We start from the raw sequence: 12,425 nt of genomic DNA, 5'->3' as shown, positions 1-12,425 counted from the left end.
TTTGAATGTGAAAAGGTTCTTTGCCAATAAGATTAAAACACACGTAACTTGTCTATATAGGAAATGAGAAAATTGTGATTCCAGACTTATTAGGATATAGACAGATCACTTCATAGTCTTAGATAAAATGGAAAAGTAAATGAATATAAAAACAAAAACTCTCAGACTATTTTTCATGCCAAAGTGAAGAACTAAAAATAAAAAAAGCTCTGCCTTCTCAAAGATTGTTTCAATCTGTAGAAATGGTGTCATACATTCTCCTAATTACTAATGATGTAAAAGTCTCCCTTTATGAAAAACAGAGTGTATAACCAGGAGAATTGTCATTTCTCCCCTCCATCTTAAAAAAGTCATTTGTGACTTTATTAATAGCCCTATTATTTAATTTCTTAACTCTAATATGTATTGCAAGGGACAAGTAAGCTTTTCTTTCAGGAAAGTAAGCTTTTCTGAAAAACAAATTCAAGAATTAGATTACCAAGAAAAATACCATATGATTTCACTCATATGTGGAATCTAATGAACAAACTGAACTAACAAGCAAAACAAAGACAGACTCATAGATCTCATAGATGGAGAACAGATGACAGCTAGCTGGAGGGGTGTGCGGGAAGGGGGAGGAACTGAGCAACAAGGAGAAAGGACTCCTGGGTATGGACAACAGTGTAGTGACTGTGGGAGGAGGGGGTATAAGGGGACTAAATGGTAATGGGAAAAATGCACTAAAGATTAAATTTTAAAAAGAAAAATATTAGATTACCACTGAATGTATAGTTGTGTTGAAAATATTTTTGAGGTTTTAAGGTGCTATTTATTTCCCTTCCTCCCACAGAGTTTAAAACAATGGAGAACAAATAGGAGCCAGATGGTAATGAAGAAATCAGCCTTTACTCCTAGTAAATCTGGAAGGGAAATGAAAGCAGGCCTCCTATCTCACACCCTAGAATTCAACTCATCCACCCAGTAACAAGTAGAGAAATCAGGGAAAGGAAGAGGAGAGTGCTTCACTCAACCTCAACAGATCCCTGAGATAGAGGCCAGTCTAGAATAGAGCACAGTGACTCCACCTATTGGTGGCATGGCCCAATGGAACCCGGCCACTTTCAATCCCACCAGTCAGATTGCCCACTCATTCCGTGGGGCAGAGTGATCATAAATGTTCACTTCCATAAGATCCCTGAGGAAACTAGCGAAGGGTCAGGGTTCCCAGTTAGTAGATTCATTGGTAACACAATTACACATCTTTAGTCATTTAATAGTCGATATTTGTTAGACACTTATATTGTGCTGTGTGTTATCCTAAGCACTTTAGATGTATCACTTCACAGGTAAGACCAGTGAAGAACCAAGGTTGCTTTACCCAAGATCACACACAGTATGTAGTGCTCTTCATTTAAGGTCAGGCCCAGTTCTTGTACTCTTAACCAAGTCATGATCTTATCTTAGATAATGTGGCTTTCAAATATAAAGATATTTAGCATTTAGTGATGTTCTCTAGTTAGTGGAATAGTAGAGTCATACTTATCCCTTCACAAATTGCCATTAAGTCACTTACTGGTTTGTTTTGTTTTGGAGTTTGTTTGTTTTTTAAGTTCTGTAGTGGCATTAGAGAGCATTTAAAAACTTGAAAATCAAGCCAAAAAAAAAAAAACTTTATTGCTAGCAACCTGATAAAATATTTCGAGTGAAAAGGTCAGAACTCTGCCAATATGAGATTTTAAGATTTATCCCTTCCCCACGAACTTAATAATATTGCTTTGGCAATATTTTGGACCCTCAGAAGAGTATGTACAGACTTTAAATTATTCTGAGTTTTGAGTTTACACCAAGTGATTCTAATCCACATTATCCCCAAATGCTTGGAGCCATTTCTTGGTTCCCAGGTGAATGAATCCAGGTCTAATCTGGAGAGCAAAGTTTAGTGGAAGTAGTTTCACATATTCTGTGAAAATTTCCCAAGATCTTACATCTAAGTTCTGAAGACAGAACTAATTCTAAAGGGACATTTTTTATTTTACTAAATAAATGTATTTAATCCTTGGCCTCCCATCCTTTCACTAAAGCATGCTATGAATCTTTCTCAACACACACTCCATATATATTCATGCATAGGGGTCCTATCTGTTTGTTTTTTTAACTGCGTATTTTTATTTAGGCACAAGTGTAAGTATGACACTAGGAATTAAACTAACCTATGCAGTACTGTCTGAAGGACAGACAAGTGGAAACTAGACAGAAGAGGCACAGGGGCTGCTCAGACACTGATGGTACAGACAAAAGCAGCTTATATGGAGGTGGTGAGTGCTTTCATATGTTCAAAATGATTTCTGCAGATAGAGTGATGGCTGTGAATCTATAGTCATTTGCAGTGATGTTTAAGAAGATAACGGATTAAAAGATAAAAGATTTAAAAAGATAGCATTTATTTTTCTGGCCAACTACTTACTTTGGAATTGTGACTCTTGCTAATCTCACAGTTTATTAGGTGGTCAAGTAGTGGTGGAATGCAAGGCCTGGGGGTCAGAGTGCTTGTGTTGGAATCCCAGATCCACCAGTTAACACCAGTGAGACCTCAAGCAAGTTACTTAATCATTTGGCCTCAGTTTCCCTATTTTTAAATGAACTGATGATGATAATATGACTGTCATGAGGGTTAAGTTAGATTTTCTGTGAAAGCACCTAGAATCCTGTCTGGCACAAAGCAAGACCTCGATAACGTTATCAAGTATTATTCATGTAGATGTTCATGTTCGGCAAGCTCCATCAAGTGAATTCTTGTTAGTGGAGGGCAGAGCCAGACTTTTCATGTGATTGATGGGGATACTTTCCTTGACTGCTCTTCCCCAGACTTCATCCTCATGGCCCAAGGCATCCACATGTATGCAGCCAGGGTCCAGTGGGGCCTGGTCATGTGCTTCCTGTCTTACTTTGGCACCTTTGCTGTGGAGTTCCGGCATTACCGTTATGAGATTGTTTGTTCTGAGTACCAGGAGAATTTCCTAAGCTTCTCAGAAAACCTGTCTGAAGCTTCTGAATATCAAACTGACCAGGTGTAACCTATCAGGTTTTCCTTGCTGGTGAGGTTGGTGTGACGGTGGGGGAGGGGGCAGGAGGACACACCCATTGGACTTGACACATAACCTCATGACACATTTTTACACACACACACACACACACACACACACACACAAACATTTGTGGCCACATTTGCCAAATGAGCTTTTCAGGGTGAGTTATTTCTTTAATGAAAAAGCACAAGTTCTTGTGTGTCAAAATACATGCTGTTATACTGAAATATATGAACGACAGAGCAAAAAGCTTGTGCATGACCACCTCTCTGCTCCCACTTTACCAGTATTCCCCTGCTCTTCTCATCCTCTTCACATATGTCAGACATTGCATTCACCCTACCATGGGGTAGAGCAGGCCAAATTTACCATGGGGATAATGATAACTCCCAAAGTTGCCTTCAGACCAGAGGGCTTAGAACCAGCTCATGAGGAAGTTCTGATCAGGCACTAACACTCTTGACTGTATAGGTATCATCTAACCATATAGAGATGTGACCCTGCATAACCTGTGAAAAGACATGGGATCAAGGATAGAACTTGCCCTTGAAAACGCCATCATTGTGGCTTTTCGCCAGTGGTTGGTCGTGAGGATTCAGTGCAAGAGGAACATGCTACACACTGTGAGTGAAGTCCACCACCCTGATCTGGACTTCACTGTGACTGGGAAATGTCTCCAAATGTGAATAGCTATGGTCTGCTAGGCATGGAAGAAGATGGGCTAGTGAGGGTATGGTTTCAATGTTGCTTTTATAGTATGCTGTGTATAGCTTTTGTTTTATATTTTATAGCTTGCCTTCTTTTTCAAAATTAACTACCAAGGGTCTTTTGAGGCTTTGTGGACAGAGATTTAGGCCAAATGCAAGAGATGAGCTTGTTTTGGGTTCAAACATGATAAAAGAAAAAGAAAAAAGGTGACCTGCAGGCTTAATTTGCTGCTTTTATGTTTGAAGCTAAGGAAATGTTCGCAGGGCAGCACAAAGAAACGTGTGGAAGTAATAAAAAGAGCTCCTACTGGACATTTATTAGAGATAGGAGTTTTCGAGCATCTTTTTGCAAGTCCAAGTCAAAGAGTTTCTTAATATGTGTCTATAGCTCAGAGTTAGTATTGGGGTGGGCAGGGTTAAGGGCTTTTCATATTTGAAATTTGGAGAAGCCAGTGAAAAGAGTACCATCCCCCCAAAACAAATTGGTACAGCTGTCACCTGCTGCCCCCTATGTAGTCCCACTTGCTGAGAGCCTAAAACTCACACTGCAGGCCTGGGCTTTGAGACTGTGCTTCATAGAGAAGAGCAGAATTCTAAGTTCAACATGTGTTGGAGCAGGCCATGTTGACAGACCCTCTATGAGTGCACTTTGCTTCAAGAATCCCCAAATTTACTTTATAGGAGCTCGGGATTTCATGGAATATAATGTGGAAAACACTGTTTTTTAATCAACCCAAAGTCAGCTTCTTGAGGAGTGGGGGGTGTCAGTGACTTTTCATCTCTGTAATTCCACTTCCTACACAGTGCCTGACACATAATAGGTGCTCAGCAAACATCTGTTGAATGGAATTATTGGTAATTTAAGAGTGGGACAAAGGAGTAATGGAGAAAGACCCAAAGTCGAGAGAATGGAAAATGACTGTTTCAAGGAAAATGCATGAATGGAAGAAATCATGAATGAGGGTCAGATGGGGAGCGAAAATACTTACAAGTAAATTTGTGAGAAAAATAATCAGAGAATATTCTATTAAAAAAGTATCTTATTGTAAATAGTCCAAGGTAACATTTATTATTTTGAAATACTACTTTTGGGTTTTTCTCATTTTTATATTTTAAATTTTTTAACAGAGAACAAAGATTTATGTTCTCTGTTACTCTATACAATCCAAATTAAACAGCTTTTGGTGATGCACTGTACACTTTCTTAAGAGTTTATCTTGTAATAGCACATTTTAGCAGAATCAAGCGATGATTGGCATTATTCATTGGGATCTAACCACTAAATAAAAATTTTTATGCAGAATTGTGATGTTTTTTACATTAACATCTCTGATATTGAAGCGCATGTAAACTCAATACGTTGGTAACATATTTCTAGAGTGTTCTCCACCAGTGACAACCAATTCTCTAACTCTCTAGATACCAGATGGATGTCCTACAGTTCACTTCAATTCTGACACTAACTACCCAGGGTTATTGTCCAACCTCACAGGTTGAAGGGGGTCTCACTGCCCTCACTTCCCATGCCTGCTGCAAGTTCTGGGTCCCAGGTTACTCATACGTCTGTCTAACTTGGTTAGAAAATTGAGGAGTTCCCACCACTCCCTTCACTTTATTTGCTAGAATGACTTACAGAACTAGAGAAAACACTTTACTTCCGTTCACCTATTTATTATAAAGGATATAACGAGAAGAACCAAGTGGAAGAGATGCATAGAGCATGGAAAGGGAGGGAGGGATTCAGGAGCATGCCATCCTCCTAGCGTTTCGGCATGCTCACCACCCAGAAGCTCTCTGGATCTAACTGTCTGGGAGTTTATCTCGATCTCCAACGCCCTCCCGGACCCACTTCCTTCAGGGCTGGTCAGGAGGTCTAATCACTTGGCCTTTCTGTTAACCAGCTCCACCCTAGGGCTATCGAGGAGCCCCACCCCAGGTGAGCATATTAGCATAAACTCAGGGGTTATTATGAATAACAAAATACAGTGCTATTGGGAAATTCCAAGAGTCTTAGCGGCTCTGTAGCAGGAACTAAGGACAAAGACCAAATATATTTTTTAATTATACCACACATATAAACAAAGAACAAGATTACAGAACCGCCAGGGAATTAAGAGCCACAGCTGTCTTCTAAGAGACCAAGACCAGGGGAGCTGCATGTGGAATGAGCAGCCCCGGAAGACCTAATGCAGGTGGCCCCAAGAACCAAGTCTGAAATACAGTACTTTTTTTAAAGATATAGCATATTTATTTTATTTTATTTATTTATCTTTAGAGGGGAAGGCAATAGGTAGAGAAACATCAATGTATGGTTGCCTCCCATGCTGGGAACTGGCCTGCAACCCAAGCACGTGCCCTGACTGGGAATCAAACTGGGATCCTTTGGTTTGCAGGCCCGTGCTCAATCCACTGAGCTACACCAGCCAGGGCTGAAATACACTACTTTTTAATGTTAACATTTTAAAGCTTCGGTCATTTTTTTTTTTTATTTAAGGGAGAACTGACAGTGAGGAGAAGTTTTATTATCTGTGTTATTCAATTTTCTTTGCCCCGGTATGGGAAAATAAAACCTTGGTATCCTAAAACATGTAATCTATTGGAATTGGAACACCACTGTTAATTTAATTCTTCTCATTAGGCATTGTGTCAGGATAGATTAGGTTTTGCCACCCCAAGGTATCTATTCAGCGTTTTCCAGGGGGCACTGCTCATTGCTATGACTCAGACCCTGGCTGACAGAGGCTTCATCTCAACACATGTTTCCATAATCACTGACAGCCAGGAAGATGTGGCAGGCTGCTAACTGGTTCTTACAGTTTCTGCTGGAAAATGATATCACTTAGCTTACATTTCATTGGCTAGGACAGATCACATGGCCACATCTGAGTGTGGTAGTGTTACCATCTGCCCGGAATGGGAGAAACATTTGTGAACCACAGGCTTCACAGGAAGTTTTTCAGACTCCTTTGGTCATTGTATTTCTGCATAGTGGGAGTTCCAAAGAATTGGTAAAGAGCCCATTATCAAATAGAAATTTTGGGACAGAGCACCAAATTATAACTATGAAGAGACACACAAATAATAGTTAAAGAAATGTAATTCCACTGAGCCTAAGGACTCTTTGGCCACATCTAAAAATGTGTTATTTTCCCCAAGGTAGTGGGAACCAACAGTTTGGGGGAAGATAAGAGTTCCACATATGAAATAAGTTTATTTTAACAATCCTCAGCACCATATGTGTTCAGATTTCCTATTAACCCTCCTCAAAGTTAGGGTTCCAAGAAACAGCAAATATCCAGATTTGAAGTCCAAAAGAATGGACTGTGGTCCTTCACTGGAAAAGGCTAGGTCCTTCACTGGAAAAACAAAGATTTATTTATTTTTTTTATTTACTTATCTTTAGAGGGGAAGGAAAGGAGAGGGAGAGAAATATCAATGTATGGTTACCTGGCCTGCAACCTAGGCATGTGCTCTGACTGGGAATTGAACCACAATCCTCTGATTCTCAGGCCTGTGCCCAATCCACTGAGCCACACCAGCCAGAGTGAAGATCTTTTTATCAGCATAAAATATACTTTGATTTCATCATCTTTAAAAAAGAAAAAGTCAGTATTTGCTGTCTCCCATCCCTGTCTCCCAATTCTCTCTTGACCCCACTCCAATCGTGCTCTTGACACCACCACTTCTCTGGAGCAGCTTTGCTTGAGTTCTCCAGAGATCTTGTAACATTATATCTATCCATCTGTTAGTTCTTTTAGTACCTTATCTACACCCATAAGGAACACTTGGTAATTCGATCAGCCCCTCCCCACTATCCTGCTTAAAACATCCTTTTACTTGGCTTCCAGACTACCATGCCCTCTTAATTTGCCTCCTGTCTCACTGTCCACTCCTCAGTCTCCTTTTCTGGGCCATCTCTCTGACATTCTAATATTGGAGTGTCGATGACTCAGTCCTTGGAGCTCTTCCTTCCTCTTTACACTTACACTCTTCGTGGCCTCATCCAGTCTCCTAGTTTTAAATATTGCCATATGCTGACCTCTCAACATGTCCAGCTCAGACTTCTATCCTAAATGCAAGACTTGTGCATTCAACTTGTCAGCAAATGTGATTTGCTCTATTTTTGAATGACACTAGAATTTGTCTACGGCTACCACATGCTCCAAGCCACTTCCATTTCTCCTGGGCTTTTACAATAGCTTACAAATACTGATGCACTTCCATTATGTGCACCCTTCAGTTTCCTCAACACAGCAGTCAAAATGATCTTGTTAAAAGCTAAGTTAAATTGCCATCATTCATCTATTAAAACCCTCCAATGGCTATTCTTCTACCCAGACTAAAAACCCCAGTCACTGAAATGCCCTACAAAGCCCAACCAAATGTGCCTCTCCATCACTCATCTCTGCATTCCAGTCCCTCTGCCTCCTGTCTTCCTCCAGCAGCCAGGCATACTCTAGCCTCAGGACCTTCGCACCTGTTGAAACCTCTGGCCTGGATCATCTTCACCCAGACATTTTAATTGTCACTTTTACCTGTGCAGATGTTACCTTCTCACAGAGGTTTCACTGACTTCTAAAATTTAGCCCCCTTAAGCCCACCTTAGTATTATTCCAGTACTTTACTGGAACAGCTGTCTCTTATCAGCTTTATTTTGGTCTATAGCATTTTTAAAACATGGTCCTGTGATTAGGTAAAATTCTAACATTCATAACAGTCTAACACATTTTACTTTTCTTACATTATCTCCTTCTTGTCACCCCTAAGATGTACACTCCATGAGGGAAGGGGTTTTTTTTGGCTGTGTGCCTGGCATGGAGAGAAGTACCTGACACATAGTTAAGTGTTTAATTTTTTAAATAAATGAATAGCAAGTAGGTGACCCCCCCCCGTTTTAAAAAAGATCTGGTCTCCTAAATATGAGCTGTTCAAAAGCATTTAGAAACCAATGGTAATATTAGATTTCAGATGATGCAATTGTGCTTCAGTTTTCATAGCAAACCGCTTTCTGTGTCTTAAGGAGTAAGTTCCAGATTATAAAATCGGTTACTTCTCATGGTGTCTGCTGCAACTATTACACAATAAGTACCCAAGTTCTAACTAGGACCTGAAGTAACCCTTATGCAAACTGTGTCAGTGCCTGATTTGCGCCAACACAGCTTCAATAATAAAACAGTGGGGATAACTCAGTCCTTACATGAGGAAAACCACATGCATTTCATGTTTTTAAGAAGCTGAACTGACCATGTAGCTTATACTCAGATTTTTTCATCTAACTCATCAAAAACTCCCTACAGTAAATTCTGTTTGGGTAAGGATAAAGAAAATGTTGTAACCTGTTGAGTGAATATTTCTGCAGAAAGCAGAACTAGGGGATTTATTCAACAGTCAATAGTAGGATAACATCTAACACCTGTAGATTTTTGTAAACCAAATTTAGATTTGTAACCAGGTATAGTTAAGAGGAGATGGAGGAAAGGGCTATGACGAAACACAGAAGAGCTGACTCAGCAACTTGAAGTGCTCCAGGGACTATCCGGTGATATGCTGTTTGCTTTGCCCTAGTAGGAGGGAGATAGCTTTCTCAAAACAAGGTGGACTTCTACATCTTATCTGTAAACAGTATCAGGACTTGCCCTTGGAAAGCTTTTGGTACTACCCTTTTCTAGTCTAAAATCTGAAAACACTACGCCCATTATTGGTAGTCTTTTTCTAGTCCATTGCCTTTTATTCTGTAGGTAACACTGAATTCCAGGAGTCTCAAACACAAGCTGTTAGGAATGAGAAGGAAAGAATAGATTCCTGAGGCTCTGCGAGAAAGGCAAGGGGTATCAGTTGTTGCCTCTATAAGGAAGGTGAAGGAGGGGTGCAGTGAGGGTGGAGAGGGAATCTGACACTGAGGCTTCAGGACTGGAAGATTGGAAAGATGGGGACATTTGCAAAATTCAGAAAAACAGATGGCACTGTTTGGAGGGACAGAGGAATAATGAGACAATCTTGTTGGCTCCAAACTACAAACTCCAGCACAGGCTGTTTAAAAGCCTAGCTCTGCTGAAAGGGTTAAAAACTCAATGCACTGCTTGGTAGCATTTGATTCACTCAGTGACTGTTCTGGTTACTGAGGTTCCCTAACAAATTACCACAAAATGTAGTGGCCTAAAACTATGTTCACAGATTCTATGGATCAAGAATTCAGGCAGGACACAGCAGGGACAGATTATTTCTGCTTCTTGATGTCTGAGATCTCAGCTACACGACTTGAGGGCTGGAAGCTGGAAGCGGCTGACGGCAAGTGTATTCATATGTGTGGGGACTGAGGCACCAGCCTCAGACAGTTTGGGGCCTTGGTTTCTCTTCACATGGGCTAATCTGTGCTCCCTCACAGAGTGGTCGATGGCTTCCTCAGAACCAGTGTCCAATTCCCACCTCCTGAAAGAACATAGAGGCTATACTCTTTGCATAACCTAGCCTGGAAAATCACATAGCATCACCTCTATTGCCCTCTTCTGGTTGGAGCTGTCATAACCCACACCCAGTACCTCAGAATAAGACTTTCTCTGGCAATGGAATAATTGCAGATGTATTAGTTAAGATGAGTGGAATAGGCCTCTAATCCGATACTACTGGTGTACTTCTAAGAAGACAATCAGGTGAAGACAGAGATACACAAGGGAAATGCCTTTTGAAGACAGTGGTAGAAATTGGAGTAATGCCTCTACAAGTCAAATAACACTAAGTATTGTTAGCTGTCAACAGAAGCCAGGAGTCTTGGAACAGATTCTCCTTCAGTGACTTCAGAAGGAACCAACTCTGCCAACACCTTGATTTCAGACTTTTGGCATCCAGAACTGTGAGAGAATACATTTTGGTTGGTATAAGTCACCCAGTTTGTGGTACCCTGTAGCCCTAGGAAACTAATACAATGAGTAAATATTAAAAGAAAATATAAATATATTTTTTGTTTCTAACTCCTTTATTCCTTCTATCTGGTTTAAAAACAATTGTATAAGGCAATAATTAGCCCTGGCTGGTGTGGCTCAGTAAATTGAGTGCCAAAGTGTCGCTCATTCAATTCCCAGTCAGGGCATATGCCTGGGTTGCTGGCCAGAACCCCAGTAGGGGGCGTGTGAGAGGCAACCACAGGTCGATGTTTCTCTCCCTCTCTTTCTCTCTTACTTCCTCCCTCTAAAAATAAATAAATAAAATCTTTTAAAAAATAAGGCAATAATTATTAACCTATGTTGATGGGCACACAATGTATAAAGATGAAATTTGGGACAACATAACTGGGGGAAGCAAAGTTTTATGTTCTATTAAAACCAAGGTAGTATTATTTAGAACTAGACTATAAGAAATTAAGATGTTAATTATAAACCCAAGAGAAACCAGTAGAAAAATACCCAAGAATACATAGTAAAATAAGCAACAAAAGAATTAAAATAGTTTACTAGAAAATGTCTAACATAAAAGAAGGCAGTAATGGAGAACCAAGAAACAAAAAAGATATAATGTAGAATCAGTTTTGAAGTATACAATACAGTATTATTGACATATTCACTATGTTGTGCTTTAGATCTCCAGAACTTATTTATCTTCTAGTTGCAAATTGTGCCCAACAGCCAAATAACAGAATAAAATCTTGATAAATAATTAGATTAAATGTAATAGATTAAACCCTTCAGTTAAAAGGCAGAGACAGCAGAATGGATTTAAAAACATAGTCTACTCACGACTTCCAGCCAAGATGAGGCTGGAAGGTAGATATATTTTGCCTCTTCACACAACCAAAAGGACAACAAAAATTTAAAAGCAAAAAATAACTGGAACTGCCTACAAATGAAACTGTATTGAAGTCTGACAACCAAAGAGTTAAAGAGAAAACATTCATCCAGATAGGTAGGAAGGGTGGAGATAGGCAGCTGGGGTGGAGAGGACTTGGGGCAAGGCGGTGGCTGGAGGACCAAGACAAGCAAGGTGGTTGATGGCAGAGCAGATGGTCTCACATTTGCATGCAGATAAACTGGGAAAAACAAGTGGGGAGCAAGACAGACCATGCAACTCAGGGTTCCAGTGCTTCCAGTTCAAGAAAACAAAGCCTCAAAACCTCTGACTGAAAAAACCTATGGGGGTTTAGGTAACAGGAGAAACTCTCAGCCTCATAGGAGAGTTCGTTGGAGTGGCCCACAGGGTCCTAGAATATACACAAACCCACCCACCCAGGAAACAGCACCAGAAGGACCCAATTTGCTTGTGGGTAGTGGAGAAAGTGACTGAAAGCCAGCCGAGAATCATGCAAGTGGTATTGTTCCCTCTCAGATCCCTACCCCATATACAGTGCCACCACGCAGCCATGTGTGTTGCACCATTCTGGTGAACATCTAAGGCTCTGCCCTTTACAATGTACAGGTGAGACCAGACAAAAAAATTGGCCCAAATGAAAAAACAGATCAAAGCTCCAGGAAAAATACAACTAAGTGATGAAGAGGTAGCCAACCTATCAGATACAGAGTTCAAAACACTGGTAATCAGGATGCTCATAGAAATAGTAAAGTATGGTCACAAAATAGAGAAAAAAGTGAAGGCTATGAAAGTGAAATAAAGGAAAATGTACAGGGAACCAACGGTGAAGGAAAGGAAACTGGGACTCAAA

The 12,425-nt window shown here is 40.3% G+C and overlaps 1 protein-coding gene across 6 annotated transcripts in view; it reads left to right on the top strand.

The window, feature by feature from the left end:
- The window catches only part of TMEM150C (transmembrane protein 150C), a 100,866-nt gene extending 95,788 nt beyond the window's left edge, over positions 1-5,078 (top strand). For all 6 annotated transcript variants that reach the window (XM_053668904.1, XM_053668908.1, XM_037150726.2 and 3 more), the window contains one exon: positions 2,848-5,078. In XM_053668904.1, coding sequence (XP_053524879.1) covers positions 2,848-3,056 — 209 coding nt within the window. In that variant the 3' untranslated portion in view covers positions 3,057-5,078. The remainder of the gene's footprint in view (positions 1-2,847) is intronic.
- Positions 5,079-12,425: the final 7,347 nt, after the last annotated feature.

The sequence above is a fragment of the Artibeus jamaicensis genome, unplaced genomic scaffold (genome assembly GCF_021234435.1).
Source record: "Artibeus jamaicensis isolate MK-2021 breed Jamaican fruit bat unplaced genomic scaffold, CSHL_Jam_final contig_515, whole genome shotgun sequence".
NCBI classification, from domain to species: Eukaryota; Metazoa; Chordata; class Mammalia; order Chiroptera; family Phyllostomidae; genus Artibeus; species Artibeus jamaicensis.
The sequence above is the reverse complement of the archived record's forward strand: the minus strand, read 5'-3'. Positions and strand labels throughout refer to the sequence as shown.